General features: G+C 36.7%; 1 protein-coding gene across 5 annotated transcripts in view; it reads right to left on the reverse strand.

The window, feature by feature from the left end:
* Positions 1 to 10,344: 10,344 nt before the first annotated feature.
* Trc (Serine/threonine-protein kinase tricornered) overlaps positions 10,345 to 22,564 on the reverse strand; it is a 126,708-nt gene continuing 114,488 nt past the window's right edge. For all 5 annotated transcript variants that reach the window (XM_071787344.1, XM_071787342.1, XM_071787343.1 and 2 more), the window contains 9 exons: positions 21,254 to 21,330; positions 18,845 to 19,078; positions 17,884 to 18,091; positions 17,673 to 17,790; positions 17,231 to 17,370; positions 16,935 to 17,135; positions 16,463 to 16,615; positions 16,198 to 16,356; positions 10,345 to 16,110 (listed from right to left, as the gene is read on the reverse strand). In XM_071787344.1, the coding sequence (XP_071643445.1) occupies positions 15,995 to 16,110; positions 16,198 to 16,356; positions 16,463 to 16,615; positions 16,935 to 17,135; positions 17,231 to 17,370; positions 17,673 to 17,790; positions 17,884 to 18,091; positions 18,845 to 19,078; positions 21,254 to 21,330 (1,406 nt within the window). In that variant the 3' untranslated portion in view covers positions 10,345 to 15,994. The remainder of the gene's footprint in view (positions 16,111 to 16,197; positions 16,357 to 16,462; positions 16,616 to 16,934; positions 17,136 to 17,230; positions 17,371 to 17,672; positions 17,791 to 17,883; positions 18,092 to 18,844; positions 19,079 to 21,253; positions 21,331 to 22,564) is intronic.

Genomic DNA, 22,564 nt, shown 5'->3' on the forward strand with positions numbered 1-22,564 from the left:
TATCTGAATTATACCAAAATTATAAAGATGATAGAAATATTGTTAAGGCATAAATAATTAAATTATTATATTATTAAATTTTTACAAAATAATTAAGGCAAATAATTTGCCGCAAATTTATTAATGGCTCTGGTTAAAAAAAATCTAGGTAATTAATTGAGATTTGCCTAATAATATCTCATGTACGATTACGTTTGTTAATACTGTCCAAGCTAATATGAGTATATTTATTTCTGAATGATCGGTATTCATCATTTCTCTACTTTGGGTTCCCGAAGCTGAAAGTGAAAGAAGCTAAAAGGCAGCGATAAGAACGGACGTCGTTCGAGAACACGTTGCTGGTTTGGCGCGTTTCCAGAAGGCACGCTTCTCTCGGACCCGTAAACAAAGCGCTCTTGACAAGACATACTTTCCATGCCGGCGGCATCTTAGATCGAAATTAATCGTTCCTTTTTCTAGACGCAAGATGTATATATCCGCGACGTCGCGATGTTTGGCGAGTGAATTATTGCGGGACGCACGCGTCCATTCCGCGCGGAATTTCCAAGGACACCATCAAATCGTCACTGATGATAATGGAGACACGCGCGTATTAGTTTTAATTCTAACGATACGAAAATTCTCGCGTTTAACAACAATACATTTTATAACTATAAGAGGGAACAAAATACTTTGTATACCTATATTTATAAGTAAAGATTATAAGTTTCCTAAAAATATAATTCTGCGCTAAATAAATTTCGTTAAGTGCGATCATGAGAGAGAGAGAGATTTCTGCAAAAATTATTGTGCATAAATTAATATATTACAAAGACTTTAAATATTTTCCCGCTATGCAAATATGAGAATGTTGCGTTTAATATTATTAATAAATAATAATACACTTTTGCTGCCTTTTTCATCTTTAAAATCTTTGTGCTAAAATTATAGTTTCTAATATATTAAATTCTACTTCGGCTATAGACAATAAATTATTATTTTATGTTATGATACATAAATTATACATATCTTATGTTATCTTCTTTTTTTGTATTTAACATACAGCAATTTATAATATCGATATTAAATAAGCACAAACGACTTCCACTTTGTTGCATCTTAATAATAGCAAATGTCAGAAAGGAAAAGTGCCCTCGATAAGTCTCGTTTTACGTTCTGCGAGGCCTCGATCTCGTTAATCGCGCGCTTATAAGGAAGAAACGGCGATTGATCGCGCGGAAATGCGGAGAATCCGCTCTGATTAGGCACACGCGGGTTTTTAATACTCGATACTCTCATAGCTGATGATTTGTGTGCCACGTCGAACAGAACGCTTCATTCAGAATCCGTTTCCACCGCACTCGTTATCAAGACGTAAACGCGCAACGAGATAACGTCCCGCCCCGCGCGCATCAGTTAGCTTTGAAATTACATTTCTTCGTCTTTAATCGGGGCAAAATATATTCAGCTGAATGTGCGTGTACTGTTGCGAAACAATTCGCTTTCCGAGAATGATTACGAAATAACGAATATTAGAAAATTATCGATATAAGAAAAAAACGTCTATATCTAAAAAAAAATCGAGATACAGTTTAAGAATTTAAGTGATAGAGTTTGATTCTCTCTCTTTCGGATCTTTTTACATTTTACTATTACAAACATATAATTAAAATCTTGAATGGGCATTTATTATAATGATTTTTTACTGTCTGAATAAATTAAAAGACCGAAAGGGTTAAAAAGATGTTACATCGTGGAAAGGTTAGATATGAATGAAAAATAATCTCTATTAAAAATTACTTGTGTCTTTAAAATATGTCATTTAAAGAGATAAAAGTTATAAAACTAAAAAACGAATATATCAAGATTCTGAAAAGATATGTTAATAGAAGATAAAAATTAAGTCCGTGATCAGAAGAGAGAGGACGGTCGTGAGAATACGAATGTCCGAAAAACAGGAAGCTAACCCGACAGCGTCGGGACTCACGCGACGGCGAAAACTCCGAGAGGAGGATGGAAGGAAGAGGCGCGCGCGCGCGCGCGCAAGAGGATGCTACGGAGATTTTGGTACGGTTCCAGCGGCTCCAGCGATGGCCGCGTTCGCTATATATTCCGTTTTATCGTTTCCCTCGCGAGGAGAGCAGAAGAGGGAGTGAGAGAAAGAGAGAAGATACGGTCAACCCCGGCGATAACCCCGGCGTCTGACCTTATTATATCTCGCAGCGCGCGCGGCGGAGGGCTCTCCTCCTCGACGATATAATTTTAACGGCGGCGCCCCCGGTGCACGTCTCGCTCGCCCATTTCTCTCGCCGTGCCACCGAAAGAGCGAGTGAGATAATGGATTTCCTGGAAAGCCGCGGTAGCGCCCGGCCGGGCCGGTGCATCCGACGGGACAATCGAGGCCGCGAGTCAATGAATTTTCCCCATGAATGAAGCCGCGCCGGTCTCGCCGCGCCCTATCGCGCGCGTCTCCCGCGACGAAAGCGCTCGAACAATCGAGATCGCGATTTTCTTCGCGTTCTTCTCACGAGAGTCTTCCGCGCGATCTCGGCCACAGACGAGAAGTTCAGAACTATAAAGCCGAGCCGGGGTTGCGGAATGCGCGACGAGTTCGATGTGTCGTTGCAAACACGAAACGTTTAGGAGGATTATATGGAACGCATGCTAATCGTTCGACTATAATTGATGTAATCTAAACAAAATTGGTGTGGGGGAAAAAAAAGGTTTTTCCATTAATAAATTCAAATCTTAACTTGAACTTTACAGATGGAGGGATACAGAAGAATCCAAGTACTTAAATATGGCAGTTTTCATTATTTGATTATTCTATTACCCAAATGTCTTACTTTATTCGGTCTGTTATCTGAACACAGAAAACTCTTCTCTCATTAAAAGAAAAAAGCAAAATAATATACATGACGTTTGCTTCTTAAAGATGATATGCCATCTTCTTTTGAAGCACTCGTGGCATTTGATAAAGAGCTTATAGATGGTTTTAAGGCATAGAAATGACACAATATTGCGCAATTAAATGCGTTTGAAAAACTTGTTTGATTTAATAGAGATCCATAACTTTTTTAAGCAAATTATCAATTTTCTAGATTTTTAATATTCTCACTGAGAAAAGCAGATAAAACTCGAGAGTTAAGAAACCGATGATTCTACCGTTCGAAACTTTGCTTGTTGACTGTTTGTATTTTTCCATTAGTTATTCAGATAAAAAAAGGTTTCATCATGTTTGAAGAAGAGGAAAAAAAGAGCTGAATTAATTTCACATCCAACGTACTTTCGAATAAAATGAGAGCGCGATTCTGTGAACGTATATAAATTAATGGATTTATGCATCTCTCTCAATATAGCGCTCTACGACTTTATCCATCTAGCGATGTGGGATTTCCGCGTATTGCGAAAACGAAGATCTATGGATCTAAATCGATTCCACGAATTTTACGCATTAAGATACGCGGCCGTAAAGTGTGATACGCTCGTCACTGTACCGGAGTATTGTTGGTGTGACATAGCGTGACCCAATATTGCATCACTGGTAACGCGAAGTAAACAGCCGTTTTTACGTACATATCGCGTCTAATCGCCTTGAGATAACAAATGCTGAAAACAGTGATTACGATGCATCTCTTTTAATTGGACATACTATCTGTTGACATCGTGACGTTTCCAAAAAAATCGTGAAACAAGAACGTGTTCCGTTCGACGATCTAAATTTGATAAAACCAAGAAAGAAAATTTAATATTATTGTACAATAAAAGAATATAAAAGAAATCTAAAGTAGCATGGATAAAAATTTCAATTTTCCTTCCTTTTTTTACGTACACGGAGAGAATTTTTTGTTATATTTTACCCTTAAATTCACTACAAACTTGGGGCAACTTTGGCAACCAAGGAATTTTTAAAATATACAAAAGACATTTTACAAACAACGGTATAAAAATTACCAAGCAGATTGGTAAATTTTGAAAAATTATTGAAATTTCCTAGCTATACCTCAGTAAAATTAATCAAACATATTTTATATTTTAATGTAATAGATATTAATATTTCTTATAATGGTAGATATTAATCAGAATAGCTCGCATAAAATTCTTGGTGGTACATGTTGTCCCACAACTACCATGATTTCAGGATAAATTTTAAGAGAAAATTATCTCCGTGTAATATTTTCTAAAGGACACCATTTATATTTACTAGAATATATATATTCATAAAATAAAAAAATAAATTAAAACAGATATATTTGCGTGTTAAAGATTTTAAAATAGTATAGATCCAGTTTTGCCATATTTATTTTAAGTGTGTGACAGACATTTTTTCGCAAATTAAGAATGAGAATAGCAACCGTATTTATTTGTGACAATAATTTCTGTAGTCATAAAATTTTCGATTTAAAAAATATAAAAATTCGGAATTATATATGTAGATATGTTAAAACAAATTTAGCTGATAAAAATGTATCGAAAAAATTTTTTATTTAAAAATAATTCGTACTGCATGGAATAAAAACTAAACCTGTGTCCGCGATTGATATAGTAAAGGCTTAATGATAATATCCGACGGCGCGGTACGCACTCGCGCACGGGGATCAAAGGAATCAAAAGGAAGTCTGCCGAGGAACCGCGGTCGCTGCCTTCCGTTTCTTGATGGAGTAATGTGCGTTTGTTATGTTTCAATTGCCGTTTTGCCACCCACGCGCCAGTTCTCTTCAGGCTCATACATGTTGATCGAATCGTCTATTCGATCAATTCGTTTATTCGATCGTCCGCTGACTTATTTAAAATCGCACTTTTGACAGATACGTCCGGTCTTTGATAACTTCGATGCATTTCAAACCGGGTATTAATACTAGAATAATTTTGGTGAAATTAGGTCGCGTGTTTCGATAGCACAAAAAATCAATTCACCGAAATTGTGCTACGATCCTTTCATATTATTTTGTGCACACGTAACTGCAATAAATGCTGTTTAATCTTTTTAAAATTTATAGGAGTGATATAAAAAATTGATGAATTCTCGGCTCCCAAAGCTCATAGCACATTATAAGTAATAATAAATTAACCATTTTTTATCTATATTGCAATTTTAATTATTCTATGTAAAAACAGTTAATTTAGAATTAAATTATTTTAGTTCTAATTGTGATATAGGAGCATTAAAGCAGAAGATTTATACGTACATACATACACATAAGTTTCAACATTTTAGATATGGATTGCATTTATATTCCGTGCACATTCAGTTTTTAAATGTTAAATATGTCCCGAATTAATTTGCATATATTTGTTTAATCGTTGTTTATTTAATCCAGACCTATTCAAAGGCCGGATGTTATTGCCCTAGATATCACGTTTGATTTCGTAATCTGTCGTGATTAAATGAAAACCGCGGGCAACAGCGGAAATAGCGATGGAATTTAAAATAGCGCAAATCGCCGAACGATCGCAAACGTTGCAGCGAGATCGTTAACGACGCAGATTTAAAGCTTCTCGCAAGAGATCGCGAAATAATCATCACGGTAACGGAACGATCGGCAAATTATAGCCGATGCGGTAAGTTAATATCCGCAATGTTGCACAGAGGAACGATAATTTCCTCTAAGGACGTATGATGGAGGGCGTAGCATGTGTTTTCGATTCTCCATCGATCGTTCGTCGATCGAGCGAAAAACATCGGCGCGGCGAGGATGCCGGTGGAGATGCCGTTGCGTAACTCCTCGAGAAATAAATTGCACGAGTAGGAATCGATCGCGCCGACCTCGATTAACCCTTTAACTACGAGTGAGTCGTATCCAAATCTCTCCGCGCTCGCCAAAGTCATTTTTCATGAAATTCCGCGTGGATTTCCTGAAACACTTTTTTTATATTAATATGATAAATGTTTTATCATATATCATGTTAAATATAACAAAGTATCTTAAATTGATGAGAATTACGATTCCAACGTTTTTACAAATTCTTAAATAAGTCGGTGCTTGCATTGTGTGCCTTAATCTTTAAATTGTTTATAGGTTTTCACTTGATATTTGAATATTTGCAATTTCCGAATCATTAAATCTCTATTTTTTTTCAGAAAAATTTTAATTTTAATTTTTTAAGTCACTTTTATTACTAGAATTTATATATATATTACTAAAAATCTAAGTTCACGCCCATATTATAAAAATTTTAGTTTCCTAATCTGCACATTCTTCAATCTTTATATGTCCGAGGGTTTAAATGGCACTCCGGAGTCTAAATATCCGTTGATATATTTGCTGAAGCTTTTATGTATCATTGAACGTAAGAATTACTGGACGCACACAGGCCTAGATCTGAGTAACGAACTAATACACAAAGAGCATAATTTTCATCTCCCCGAGCTCTCAATTAAGCCCTCGACGCGGACTATAAGCGTATACGGTGAATCATGCGAGAATCGGAATGCCAAATCGAGCGATTGTCATAGCTCGTTTAGAGCCCACCGAGACTTTTAGCCCTGGCTTAATTAACGAGGTCGATGGAAGAGAACCAACACCAGAGTAAGTGCTGGAACGCTAATAATTCCCGTTCTAATAATTCCCACCACGACCACGGCTGCATTATGAAATATATTGTCGGTTGTCTTCAATTATCCAAGAATGTCATTAACGATTACGATAATAGCGAATATCGATGTAACTCTTCAACGCGCGTTTCGATTAACCGATATCAAAATCAGCAAACATTTCTAAGTTATTTCAAAACTTTAATTAGCGGGCTCAAATGTTGCTTACGCATTTTATAACTTCGAAAGACTGGTTCTGTAATCCGGTTATCTTATCGAAGATCAATTTTTTTTCTAGCGCTAGAAAAGGAACGTTCTCTATACACTTGAAAACGCGATCGCGATCGTGTAGCATGGTGTTGCAAAGTGGCGAAAAAAGTTGATTCGTTCGTTCTCTCCTCCTCGGGGGGGCTCTCAATTAGTATCTTTGCTCGTGGAAAATGCGCGGACGCCATCATGATGCCGGAACGACGCGACGAACAGCACGAGCGGCTCCGGCTCGCTCGCTCGCTTACGTACGCAAAGGAGGCCCGCTTTTAATGCGTGCGTGTCGGTGCGTAAGTGAGAGGCGGAGCCGTGCCTCGACGGAGGTCATAGGGCAATACCAATCACAGCCCCGTGATAACCATTCTCCTGCCATGCGTCCCGCGGATGCGTGCGTGAGTGCGTGCGTGAGTGCATGCGTGCGTGCTCGTACATGCGAGCGCGAACGCGAGCGTGCGTCATAGTTGCAAAACTAATTATTTCTCGCGGCACTCTTGTTGTCGGGCGTATCCCGTCGAACTTCGCGATTTTCAGGGAGAGGGAAAGAGGAGATAGAGAGAGAGGAGGAAGAGGGAGATCGGCATAATCGAGTTTGCATATGATTTTACCGAAGGTACCGATTCTTCGCGAAGGAAACGGGAACGAAGATTCGTTCCGGCGCTTCCAGGAAGTTCAAAGTTTTCATCGCTGAATCGCGGATATTTGACTGATTATTGACGACTCCGTTCCGGAACTGTCACGTTCGCATCGTCGCCGATGCAGCTGTCCGCTGTAAGAGCCCGCGCCGTTCTCTTGCTATCTGGCTAGCTCCGCATCTGGAGCTAAACGAGTGTCCTGTCAGATTAGCAATTTTATCTGCTCGGTATGAAGATTTCCTTCGCATTGCCGCGCGAGAAACCGATAATTAATTATACGATCGCCTTTAACGCTGGATGAGACTACGTGAGTTTCGGCTTACGATAATGCATGACGGAACGTGCTCTTCATGTTAAATAAATTGTTAATGTAGTTGTAATTACATTATAGAGCTTCTGAAGGAAAGCATAGATAGCAGATATAATTTAAACATTTCAAACTCTTATAGAAATTTAATACTGTAAGTGATTATTTGGCTAGTAATTAATTATTTATTTTGAGTATTAAAATCATTAAAAACAGTACTTTTAATACTCGAAATAAGTAATAAATCACTTACAGTATTAAATTTCTGTAAGGGAACATAAAAGTAGGATGAGTTACGAAAAAGAATTAAATCGCTTGAAATAATGAGATAGAAAGAATTCAAAGCCATTATTTAATAAGAAGCTTCCTTTTATCGAAAAAATCTAATATTGAAAAAATTAAACCTATCCAAATATTTAATCTTTTCAATTTTTGGCTGATTCTTCATCGTGCTGATTTTTCTAGAGATATTTCGCACAAGACTGATGAAGTCAACGCGTTGCATTTGTCAAACGTAATTTGTAAGCACGCGTTTAGTATTCTAGAGAAAGATAGACGTAACTATACGTCGCAATACATGCAAACTTCCTGCGGTCGTTGAGAATTCGTTCGTTGGTTAGCGAGGGAAAGGAAACTCACGCGGAAATGGACGGTAATACATCACCGGGATCAATCCAATCGCATTTTCTCGAGAGTCAACCGTCGGCGGGCGTCGTGTCACGACTCGCATAATCGTACGATTTGTACGTGTCGCTGTGCCACCTACCCCGAGACGTGGGGTTTCTCTCTTCGAGGCAACACCGAACATTTCTGTCGTTGCCTCGAACACGAAATTCGCTCGTCGTTCGGGCGATTCCAAATGCGGCTGGAACACACAACTCGATCATACTATTTTATGAAGAAGAGATACTGAGAGTCCCCGAGGATCTCGTCGAACTGAAAATTAACTTGCATAATTTAGTACTAATTTTCTCATTGAGAAAAATATACATATTTCTTCAAAATTGTATAAAGCAGAAAATTTCGCATTTATATATATTTTAATATTATTTTTATATTTATATGTATTTTTACGTCGTTATTTCAATTTTGCGTGTAATATATCGTATACGTGATAATATTTACTTTCTTTTAACTTAATTGAGTTCTTTGTTTGAAACTCTTTTTCTTCGGCAGAATTAACTGAGATATTTGGGAAAATAGTACACTGTAATTAAATGCATACCTACAATAATAAAAATAAACTACGATAATATATAATTGTAGGATAGTTAAAATAAGAATTTCTTAGAAATTCCTTAATAATTGGCCTAGCCAATATTCCTGTAACGCAATTTTCTTTCAGTATAAGTGGCAGACATAGTCAGACGCCATCTTGGTATCTGTATAGTTTTGCAATTTCTCCTTATGCATTTTTCTTTAATATATATATAGATAATTATAATCAAAATTTTGATTTACTAGAAATTTGTTACTAAAAATAATGCAGTATTGAATGCTACTGTAATTTATATGTAATTAAAAATTGAAATAAAAAATTATTATGTATAATAAGAAATTGAAATTTTTGATAATACCTGATCGACTGTTCGTCGCTGCGAGAGTTTATACATAAAAAAGCTAATAATTAATAAACAATGGTTCTTGAGCGACTCAAATCCGAGCTGCTAACGCCATCATCTCGGTGAAATACTGTGAACTGGAGGCCAGAACTGGATTGAAGATGTCAGTAGCGGACGGGGATAAAATTACCATTCGCTGTAGAAGCAGTTGCGTGCTGCACATATATCTTTATCCATAAATAACAATACTAAAAAAAACAATTTTAATTTGATTCAAAAATTATTAATTTTTCGTAATATAAAGTGCTGATTATAATTAAAATGATTATTACGAAAAAAGGGAGGTACAATGTTTGAAAATAAATATTTCGTACGTAATAATGCGAAATCTCAAAAAATAATATTTTACAAGTATCTGAATTTGATAATAAATTGTTTGAAACAAAAACATACAATTGTTGCATTTCTCTCATTTCAATTTGCGTTAAAGGAGCATTTATTTTTCTTTTTACTCGCTTTTTTAAAATAATTAATTTGATTGAAAATTGAATTAAGATAAAAGGCAAGTTTATATGCACATGTGTCACTTATACACAGAAATATAAAAATCTTTGTAAGATTTTATAGAATCTTTAAAAATCCAAGTTTTAATTTGTAATATAATGTTATAAACAAAAAGTATAAAATACAATTTAATTATAATACATCAAAATGTGTTTTAATTTTATATCGTTTAATGTTGAGGTTGTAATTTAATTAAATCATGCTATACAATATAAAATGATATGATATTTCGTTCAATATATATTATCTTAAAGCCGCAGATATGATACGTGTCCTCTTTATCACCCGAAGTTATAAAGTTATTTTCTTTATTGATTTCCGACAAACTTGCTATTTATATAATTTTATAGTTATACCGTTACACTATTACCGAGCGAATTACCGAACTCTGCAAAGCCTCCGGGGTTGCATCTCCGCCAATGGAGCTCCATGCTAAAAATCGTGAACCATTGGAACGCCATGCAGGGAACACGTGTACGAGAACCGCTTGCGAGAGAGTTAAAATAAAAAACAATTTATTAACGACATAATTACAATAGTATATTCTGCGTGTGGAAAGCAATATTTCTCTTTTTTTTTATACATCGTTTTTTATTTTATCTCGGACCATTCGACAATAATTCCTCGATTTAATCACAAGCCTACTATAAAATATCCGCACTCGATATACCTCGTCCGTAGTGCGTCCGCGTGTGTGGTTCGTGTCCTGGGTCTTTCTCCTCCGTCCCCGAAACGAATAGCCGACGATTTGCGTGTAATCGGTTTTAAATAATCGTAAATCTTATACGGCAAATACCACATACATCCAGAACGGCCAGAACGGCTAGACATCGTGTTACACAAATTTATTTGACGAAATCTATTCTCATACAATCGAGTACAATAATGCGTTCGCCTTTGTGCTTTATGTGTCGAAATCAAGAAATGGGCTCTTGAAGTTTTCGAAAGAGGAAATGATATGATAATATTTAATTTAAGAGACTAATTTATATCGCAATAACTTAAAAATGCAATCTTTAAACTTTTTTAGATTATTAAATTTGTACTTGCGATAAATATTAAAGAAGAACTTGTTTAAAGAACAAATTAATAATTATTAATAATTATTATTAAATATAAAATTTTTTATTAAATAATTATTAATTTTATAAATAAAATTATTATTAATTCATAATAATTAATTAATAATTTTATTAATTATTATTAATTAATAAAAACATACATTTTTCGATTTTTATTAAAGAACGTCTAAATGGTTTGAAAGATTACGTGTTTTTGACATTATGAGAAGTAAATAAGTGCCTAATATAAATTAAATATGTATATTTATTCAAGGCATATATATACGTACGAACTCAGAAACTGAGACTTTTCCATATTAAGTCGCCCATTTAAAAATTCAAGAAAAAGCACTGCAGCATCATTACACTCGCTTGTACTCGCACGACGATGTTATCTAGTCACCGTAGACTTACGACGCGCGGGACTGGCCGTGTCTAAGAGTTTACTATCGCTACGCTTGAACGGGATTAATCATGAAGAACTTCTACCTAATAACGCTATATACTAAGTCCGGCTTATAAAATTCAGCTAAATCACTGTACAAAACGACAACAAAATGAATCGAGCCGCGCTGATACGGAACATTATCGCTATCGCGCAGTTACAGGTGACAGATAACACTCGTATCCCCGAATAAAGAAATTCGTTTCGTTCACACACGATTGTCGCAACACACGTATTCGTTTCTGTTAATCCCGAGCGAAACCCGTGCTGATATTATTTCGGTTCCTCGGCAATGCGCATCGGGACGATTTAAGTGACTCACACGCGACCTAACGGTTTGCGTAGAATACGGATGAGACGTAACGAAACGTGACACTAAGATGGAATAAAATGTAAAAAGAAAAGATAAAATTCTGGAAAGGATAAACCGCGATGTTCTTTAAATGTTAAATTTTGATGTTGGACACAAGCTGTACGTTTGTGACACAAATCTGATATAATTCTAATGGTTTCTCTTTCTCTAGCTGTTTTTCTACAATCATTGTAATCCGAATAAATACAGCAGCTATTCGATATTTGTTATTTATAACTTATAATTAGCGTAAGTTATACATATTTAAATTATAGAATTTTTTGAACTTTTCCTTTGCTTTCTTCTGAATGTCCTTTTTTGTAATTTACTATATTATTTTCAGTTTGAGAACGGTTTCTTCTTAAGCTTCGTTACGCCTCAATCCGCAGTTCTAGATTTTAAGCGTTGTAAAATGATAAGCGCAACGAAATATTTATCCAAGAGCACTTTGCGCAAATCGTTATTTCGCACACGGGGGCAATCGAAGGATCGTCATCGCGTGCGATCCTCCTTGATCCTGGATGAGTAATATGCAGAAAGCAATAGATTCCACGATAAACAATCCATCCGAGAAGTGGCTTTCATATCATCAGATCGGCAACACTAATCTTTGCAGTTTTAGATGTTTACCTAGCTTGACTTAAAATAACTGAGCTATCGCTCGTGACGTAATTTTAATCAAACAAAATAACCAGATCGTTGCTTTTTCATCATTTGCTTGTTTAAATTGCAATTGTGAAATATATGATCAATATAGAATAGTTTAGCATTAAGTCTAGCATTAATATTTGTACATCGCCGATTTGTTTCGAAATTCACTTACCTGCCTCAGATTAGCGCGTCTATCATTTAATTCTCTGTCTAAAAATAGACAATAAAAGAATTAAATCATAGCCAACTTTTTATCTAGTATTTAAGGAAATGATTTTGTTCTATTCATGACTTTTTATAGACGTGTTAAAATTCAATACTAATTATTTATTCTTCAGTGGGAAGAGCTTTATTCTTGTAAGAGAATTTCCATGCCTCTCTTCCGAGACACGCTTCAGCAAAAGTCTTTCTAAAATAATCTCACGCGCAGATTTTAACCGGTGATCTCAGTATTTGTAACTTCAAAACATTACTCATCCAGGCTTAAAGTGTATCGATTAAACAACCGAAGAAACGGCTCCTCTCAATATTCCAACGCGAAGAAATAATTGTTCCGCTTTGCTACATGCGGTCGATATACGTGCGTGTGCGTGTGATTAATCGTATATGTATGATATTACATAATCCGAGAATCCTACCATATCGCGACAGAAAGAAATCACATGAACGAAACTCGACAAGATGACAGCTACAAGAGAGACAGAAGACGCGAATGTGTAGGAAGCGACTCCTATTCGACGAGAGAAAAGAAAGAAAAAGAAGAAAAAAAAATAAGAGGCTCCTCGCCCCCCGAAGAAAAAAGAGTAACTTAACAACTAATTAGTACGAATTAGCTAGGAGAGATCTATCGCGGTTTCTTTCATTTAAATTAACCGTAAAATTAACAACTAATCAGTATTCGTACAATGATAAGAACACTAGCGTAAACACGAGCAAAAACGTGTGATTGGATGATATACCGTACGTTTAACACACCCGTAATGCGATTCATCATGCGCGATATACAATAATAAAAAGTCGAGGATGGCAGTACAGCGGTAACCAATTAAACACCGGAGCTCAAACTGCCTTTGCTCTTAATAATATTTAGTTGCCTCGTCAGTATTTACAGTGTACACCGATAATCAATACCGTTAAGTCTAATTTGGAGATTTCCCTCTCACGTGTCCTCAGAATTACGTTTTACATCAAATGTGTAATAACTCGATACGTGCGTACATACATCTCGTCACCACTCCGCTTATGTTATAATCGCTCGTTCCCTCTCTCGCTTTCAGAAAAAAAAAAGAAAAAATGTACACCCACCTGACTTCGAATTCAGAGCACACCTATAATTCAACACCTAAATTTAGCGCATATTACACTTCCCTCTCTCTTTGCTAAAAGGTATCTCTATGTATATATATATATACTTTTTTTACATATATACTTATATGTTTATATATATGCACTGTTCCAGGGCACCGAAACTTGTTGCGTCGAAGGCATCTCGTGGCTATTGTTGTATCATTTAATTAGACTTTCTCTTTAAATAAATAAATTGCGATCACTTCTTCGTTTTTTTTCTTTTCTTTTACTTAGTAGCATGGACGTCAGAGCATCTGTACTCAATGGCGACAAGGAGAGACTAAAGTATTCCGTAGCTCCCTAACTTTCCCGCTTACACGTTACACTCGTCGATTTAACTCCTAGCATAGTGCAGAAAATAGCTTTCATCTTTTTTTTTCTACTAGCTTCATTTCGCGGGTGATTTTCTTCCTTTCTTTTTTCTCTTTGTTTAAATTACTGGCTTAACTGGTAGTACACCGTAATCTAGGCGCTCTCTGCTTTATTTAAACTACCTGGAGAAACTTTATTCAGTAAACGGCGTTAAGATACATACGCAGGCGGAGTAGTCGTACGAAACTAATCTCTTCGTCGAATGTACAGTACAGCGTGATTGCGTGATTATTAAGTGGAGACACGCCGGAACGTTAACGTGGAAGGAGCGTTGAGAATTTTCTTTTTTCTTTTTATACATGTACTATATTATCCAAAACGCAATTACGTTTCGAACGCGCACGCGTGCATTTCCTTTGTTTAATGTTATAGGTACTTCTGTGTGAATGTATGTTTGTTATCTTAAATGTTACCTAGTCTTTATCGTTATTACGCTATTTTATTACCAAGGTGCCCTGGTTGTCAGCAAAACTACGAAATGTATATCGTAAAATTGTTCACAGTGCGATCGAAAGAAAAGGTATCCGGTTTCATCGAGTGTTAAAATACACGTGCGTACGATTTTCTACATCGTTCGTAACACACTGCCTTATTTCCTCATCGTTTTCCGTCGAAGAAGTGGCATGTCTGGCTCATCTCTTTCGTTTAAACGTACGGGTTTTGTTGGGCTGTCTGTTAGGAACCTTAATAAGGCAACGAAGGAGCCCTGAATCTTACAAGTGTAATCTTTCTCTCTCCCTTCTTACGCCTTTTTACGGTATCTTTTAAAGCCTAGCATCCTTTATCGTGTATTCAGACACGGCTAAATGTTTATTATTGCCTTACAAGAGAAAGAGAGATAAAGAGAAAGAGAGAGACCCGGTACCGAAAGTATACCCCATTACACAATGCTGAAATGCAATGATAAAACATGTAAAATATATATTAGGAAATATATATTATTTGTTTACATATGAAAAGCTTCGCGCGCGTGTCATTAATTCTGTCAATAATTCCCTCAGTTTCGTGAACGGATCTAAGCTCTCAAAAGTAGCGCAAAAATACATAATATTATAAAATTCCATCGTAACAACTTTTAAATTTTCAAGACATATCGAAATACGATTAATCACATATATACAACATCAATAAAAGCGTAGACATCCGCTAACAGACAAAAAGGTCCGAAGGTAGCGGATATTTTCAACAACTTCACATATCACAGAGAGTTAATTATAAATACAACGTTTGAACATAGAAAAAGAGAGAGAGCTTGATTCGAGAGCTTAGCCGAGCGTTCGACAAATGTATTTCGCGCAATAAAATTTTGTTGACACGCGCGTCGCGTAGATAAATAAGAAGTACGTGTGAGGATCACGGGACCGAGGCTCCCTCCGATCGTTTCCGTTTAATATCATTACCACAGAGAGCTTATTATGCTACGCTTCGCACAAAACGCCTCCTCCGCGGCACGACAAGAGTAAAGAATAATGCTTCTCGACGGGGATACAAACGAGGATCACCGTGTAAGTCACACAAAACTTCCCTCGCATCGCCTTATCATGCGTTATCGACGCACGCGTTGAGGCATGCAATATTCGTGTATTGTGCACCTTTATCGCTATACTCTCGCGTATCCATCCGCTTGTCCGGGCTTTCGGTTGGATCGTGCTCTTCGCCTCGCTCGCAACTGTCGATATCCGTGATTGATGCTGCGCGTATTTATGACAATCCATGGTCATCACATATATACAAATAAGAATGACTTGTGTCCGATACTTGAACTGCGTCCAAGAGACAGGATCAACCGTCCGTCATACGCGACACCATTGCCGTCGACGATGGCGGATGAGGATGATGTACCAAGGCCGGAATTTCGATCACGTCAGCTGGCTGCTGATTGACGACGGCGCTGTTGATCGAGCAGGAAGTGAGGGGTTGCTATTTCTTGGTCGGCGTGCCCCGTTGTGTCAGACCCTCGAAGCGCTTGAAGGTGTAATTAATAAATACCCAGTCCTTGTATATTACCTCGCCGTCCTGTGGCATCGGCGCGGACGCTGTAATGAGGCAAAACGAAAGAATAAAGCGTGTGTTTCAGAGACTATTGGATGCAATAATGATAATACAGGACAAGATATACGTACGTATCTCTAATTTCACGTCTGGAAATTCGTCAAAGTTTGACGTGTCGTCGATGGAACGCACCTCGACCGGTATGGCGGCTGGTCTTTCCCTGATGTGCTCCCAATCGACACCGCGGAAAAAGGGCGCTAACTTGAGCTCTTCGATGCCTCTTTGTGCCCCTGCGAGACAATCAACGATAAAGATTAGTTTCACGATTAGATTTATTGCCGTGAAAGAGATTTACTTTTATTTTAATGATTCCGAGATAAAATTCCAGAAATTTACCTAATCTTCTATCGGCTTCGCAGCAAAATCTGATAATGGTATCTTTAGCCTCTTCGCTAATGGGAACCTCCGGCGGAAACACTAACGTTTCTCGCCAGTTCATTACTTTTCTATACGTCTCTTGTGGATTCTCACTACAGAATGGTGGATATCCTAAAATAGAGTTATGTTATTATTAATTAGATCTCTAACATTAATTAATTTAAAAAAATTTTATTACATTCATGTTTATCCCTCTTAGGTATTTTGCAATCAATATAATCGTTGCTATAACATTATTTATATAATATATGTAAACTACATTTACATGATATAGTATTATATGGTATAACAAAGAAGTATACTAAAAGAATAACTTTTGAAACAACTAAGAATAATTAATATAAATAGATCGACAATTATGTAGATCATTTCTTAAATAATTTATTAATTACAAATGAATTTAAAAAAGACAATACGAAAGGCATCGTACCTATAAGCATCTCGTACATGATAACTCCCAGGGACCAACAGTCGCAAGCCGGTCCGTAACCTGTTTGCAGAAACACTTCCGGCGCAATGTAGTCTGGAGTGCCTACCGTACTGTAAGCCAGCGCTCTCCTGTTTCTCTTCCAGCTCTCGGCTCTCCTTTTGCTGTCCATCGCACCGCCGCTTCCACTCCCGCATGATGTCACTGTGTGAGAAAAACAGATGAGGCATTAGTTAAATTATAAACCGACATTACGTAAATATTTATCTCCGGCGCATGCGAGAAACGTCGTTACTTACTGAAATCGGAAGGTTTCGCTTGACTCAGGTCTCGGTAGAAATCAGTTCTATGTGATTTCTTCAAACCCGTGCACAGCCCAAAATCAGAAAGTTTTATGTGGCCCCGTGCATCCAGCAACAGGTTGTCTGGCTTGATGTCTCTGCAGAACAGTTAAATTAATATAAACAATTGTTTACTGTACATACATATAACGTATACAAAAATTACAAGTATAAATGCAGATCAAATTGTGTAATTCGAAAGTTCAAAACTCTTGATTACTAGAACGATAAGAATTAAATTTAAAAATCACAAAAAGACCCTCGCAAATATATTTAGAACAGAAAAGACTTTAACAGATTGAAATAAATGACTTGTAATATAATTAAACTTCATTTAATTACTCTATTTAATTATTTCTCTTTCCAAAACGGATCTTGACGAAACCGCGACGAAACTTACCTATGAATAAAACCTAATTTGTGTATGGAGTCGATCGCTAATGCCGTTTCGGAAATATAAAATTGCGTGCACTCCTCGGAAAGCGTGTCCTTCTTCATGAGCAGCGTCATCATGTCACCTGTAATTCATCCCGCACGAGTTATTCGCGATATATCCAGGAGTAGCGCTTCCGTTTTCAGCCGTGTCGCTGAAGACCGATAGCGGGACTTACCGCCGGGCAGAAACTCCATTATTAGATAGAGATTTATAGGATCCTGGAAACTGTAGTACATCTTCACGACCCACTGATGGTCCGCTTCCACGAGAACGTCCCTCTCCGCTCTGACGTGCGCGACTTGCTCCTTCTCGAGCATGTCCGCTTTCCGGAGGATCTTCATCGCGTACACGTGTCCAGTGTCCTTCTTCTGCACGAGTCTCACCTGTTCGTTTTTTTTTCACAGAACAGCGCGCTTTGAGTGAAAATACCGGCAGACTTCCGTGGCGAGCGATTAAAAGCGTTCTCCCGTTCTAATCTCGAACTTTACGAAAGGGATTCCACTTGCTCCGCGAAGCGAGGCGAAACGCTACTTCTTCTGAGAAGTAATGAGAAAATTTCGCTCTCTCTCCTGGACGTGACTACCGCCTAAGAGAGCCTCTCGCGTATTTCTGTTATTATACGTAATTATTACAATCACAAGCAGAAGTCAATTTTCATCTTTAATGTTAAAAATCGCTACATAATTATAAATAATTTATATGTGGCACACATACGATGAGTATGTCATTTAAAATGTCATTTAAACGAAGAAAATATCATTTATAAGATAACATTAAGAATTGACATTCTTCGACAAAATAAAGACGTTCGGTAACATCCGCTTATTTAACACCTATATTTATGAAATCCTGCAGATATATCTATATATTGTAACAAATCGCATTTACAATTAAAATGTCTTCCGTATTTCTCTCAAATTACGTAAACTACTTACGAACTGCGTGGAAAATTACGACAAATTGTACGCCGATTACGACATCGCGACATTTTGTTCTCATTACATCGCAAAAAAAAGCTTCGCTTCACAATTCCTCGTATCAAAAGCCGCAGCGAATCTAGCGCGCAATTAAACCCACATCTAACTATCCTAACTCGCTCGCTCATTAGCCGCGTGTCATCAGCTATCGATCCTCACCTCGCCGAACGCCCCCCTGCCAATGACCTTGAGAGGCTCGAAATCCTCGACGCCAAGCCTGGACCGTTTCAGCCGGAGGAACTCGGTCTCCTTCTGGGCATGCTGCAGCCTCTTCTCCTGCTTCTGCTGCTCCGAGAGGCCCTCATCCTTGAGGGACTCCTCGAGCTTCGCCAGCCTCTGCTTCCGCTCGATGTGCTGCGCTATCAGATTGCTGTAGTAGTTCTCCAGCGTTACCTGCGAAAGGCAAAACGCGATTATTATCATCATATGTACCGAGCTCGTATGATCCTTTACTTCCTGTCGTCGCTCGAGAGCTCGACGTAATGCGATCGATAATGTTTTATCTCGCGCACGACAAAACCACTTCCGCTGGTCGCGCGCGCGGTTACCACGGCGATTATTATGCTCGCTGAGATTAGGTTCGCGCTCGCGGCGTTTCGCGAGACGTTTCGGAGCCAGCGTTATACTTCTCGCCGGAGCAACCGCGTAGAGACGAAGAGAAAATTCTGAAGAGACTGAAAGAAATTCTTAAATTTTCCTTCAGTAAACTGCCACCTTTCTAAATTGAAATTACAACTGTAGATGAAAATTCTACTTTAATTACATTTCCGCTAGTGTAAATATTTGAGATTATAATGCAAATTATATAATTCACGTTTCAAGAAAAGCGGACGTGAAGTAAGTAAAACGAAATGAAATGAACGGTGTAAAAGACGAGGGAAGATTCAGAGCGTTTAATTATCCTGTTCAAACATTTAATAATCTATTGTAATTACATAAATACGAACGTTCGTAAATGTTGTTAATTACGTAATTCACACGATCTCATTTCTGTCTAGCGGAGTGCTAAATTCCAGAGATTTTTTGCAATTTTCTCCGTTTCTAATTTCCCCAACTTTTTCGGGTTTTCACCAGTTCTCCAAACTTGCAAACCCTTTTCATCGTAAAAGTTTACGCAGACACGCTGACACGGGCAACTTTTTTGCAACGGTCAACAATTGTTATTAACGAAATTATCGAGCATTGTCGGCAACGCCGGCAAACGTTGAGTAATCACGTGGTAATTAGCGTTACACAGTAACTATAGTAGGAAGAATTGGCTAACTTTCGGTAAGTTTTTTTTCTCAGGAAAGCATACGTGGTTATTATAAGCAAGGAGCGTTTCAAATTAAGCGGAAATTTTCGCAATTCGATGAGCAATACAACGTGAGCAGTATAACATGATGATTTCCAAGTATTAATTCGCAACCGACATTTTATTTAGGCTTAATACTTTCGGGAAATTAAATTAATAAGGAAGCATTTTTTTAATTATCAATTTTTTTCTAGCATTCAGATATTTATATCTACTAATCGAGATGTGTCTTTTGTGAGATATATATAGATACCTTTTTCTCTCATCAGTCTCATATTTTATGAAATTTACAGAAATAGCATCGTAAATAAAAATTATCGTACATGCCGTTATTTGTAATTTTATTCATTATAATATAGTAAACAGACAGGGAATTGCAAATTTATTACATTATTAACTGTAATTCTGAATATGGCGGCCGGTGGAATTAAATCCAACCAAGCCGCGTCGGTTGGGTATATAGAATATTGCAATGCCCATCTTGTTAAAACGGCGACCATTAATTAGCAACACAGTACGTCGACATTGCCTCTACATATTGCCGGTTAAAATTGTTCCGGTGTTGACCCACATTTCTTGCTCGTGCAAAATGTTCCTGGACATTCAAGGTTCTTTGCCGAGTAAGCGACGACTGAGAACGCGAATATTAAATTATCATATATGATGTAATGATTCTTCTATCGATTTCTACCGTTCTTTTAGCCGATTGGCCGTACGGCGGGTCCGTGATCAGATTAAATTTATTAAGATATGAGAGCAGTGTTATTACATAGTTCAATTACTATATTATGTAACGAGTTTGTGTAACACCAAGTTCCCTCGCATCAAAGTATGAAAGTTGGTAAGAAAATTTAATCGGTTTACGTGCCCTTCCGCATCGGAAACTTTTAAGATACTGACATACGTGTTTACAGTGTTATTTAATAAAAAAAAATTAAAGAATCTGAACAAAATAAAAAATAAATTGATTCAAAGAGATAATAAAATTGCATCTTTACTTAATCTCAAAATAAAGATAACTCAAAAGGTAATATAAGCTTCTAATTCTCAAATTATTAAATGTCTGATGTTTTATTTGTGCAAAATATATCATCACAGAGAAATATCTTCAAAATTAATTAGAAAATACCATCTTAATATAATCGTATCAATGTTTTATGCTGTACTCTGTATATTAAATCATTTATTCCGAATGAATGGACGAATGCAATATAGAGAGCAAAATGGTCGCTATCTTAATGGAATAATCAAGTTGAAACTAAATCCGAACTCACCTTAGCCTTGGTCGCTTTGTCCAACGTGTGGCCGCTAAATCGGATCGTGCTCTCGGTGGCCGCCATCTCCAGCACCCCTGCAACGAATACAAGAAAAGAGGTCATTCAGTGTCATCAGTCTCCAGAGTTAATGTTGCCTAACGCAACTACTCTCAATAAAAGTATCGCTTGAACGAATTAAAAGGCAAACGACACCCTTGCAAAACTGACAGATAATTCGTTAAACGAAGGAAATATCAGCTATTTTTGTATTAATTTTAGCACGACATTGTTAAAAAATAAATGTACCTAGGATATTTTATATTTTCTTTTCGTAAACAGAGAAATGGAAATATACAAAATATTCGTTGTATCTTTAAACCATTTTTAAATTAAAGTTCAAGTTTTAAATTTTACAGGTATATATTTCAGTAGTATAAATACATTAAGTTTTATGTCTTTCTGAAAATTCTGTTATCAGTTTAATTTTAAATTTCTATTTCATAAATTTTTATTTTCTCCTATAAATACATATATTTTGTATTTTAACAAAAATAAACTCTTAAAAAGTATCTTAAGACATTTAATTGTTGTGTCGATTTAGTCTCTTATATTTTACAAAGTAGTTGTGTTGATATTTTGGAACCAGAAAAAAATTGATAAAACTAGAAAGTTTTATCATTATTACCATTATTGGAACATCGGCGTTGAACACATTTAAGACACTCTATCTTCATCGTCACGCTTGAAGAAAAGAGTCTTATATGAAGAATTTACCCTCTATCGCACGCGTTACACAACAATGTTACACTGCCGATGACGTCGCTTGTCTTTTTAGAAACAAGAAAAAATCTGAAGTTACACACCCACAAAAGATGACGGAACATTATAAACGCGCATTATGAGCAAATTGTCCCGACACTATTGTAAGCGTGGACCGCATTTATCTATTCGAAGGCCGACACGTGGAAAAAGTGAAAAATGAAAACGTCCGTCATATAATTATTTGAGCAATTTTTGTGAGTCACCCTCCTCTGCAACATTAATTTTTTTCTGTGAGATGTACTCGTGACGTCAACATTCAATGCAATAGATATTCTGAGCAATTGTCGAGAAGTTATTTATTTTGAATAATTATAAAAATGGTTTTATGTTTCACATTAATATAGTTGTGATTAAAAAAATCTAAACATAACTGTGTAAAGAATTTAACATGAATCTAGGGCAAATTAAATTTGAATCATACTCTGACTATTCTTAAATATTTAAAAAGTTACTTAAATATTAACATATCGTTTCTATATCGGAATTATTTTGAAACTGTTACAATGC

Source organism: Temnothorax longispinosus, chromosome 9 (assembly GCF_030848805.1).
Source record: "Temnothorax longispinosus isolate EJ_2023e chromosome 9, Tlon_JGU_v1, whole genome shotgun sequence".
Lineage (NCBI taxonomy): Eukaryota > Metazoa > Arthropoda > Insecta > Hymenoptera > Formicidae > Temnothorax > Temnothorax longispinosus.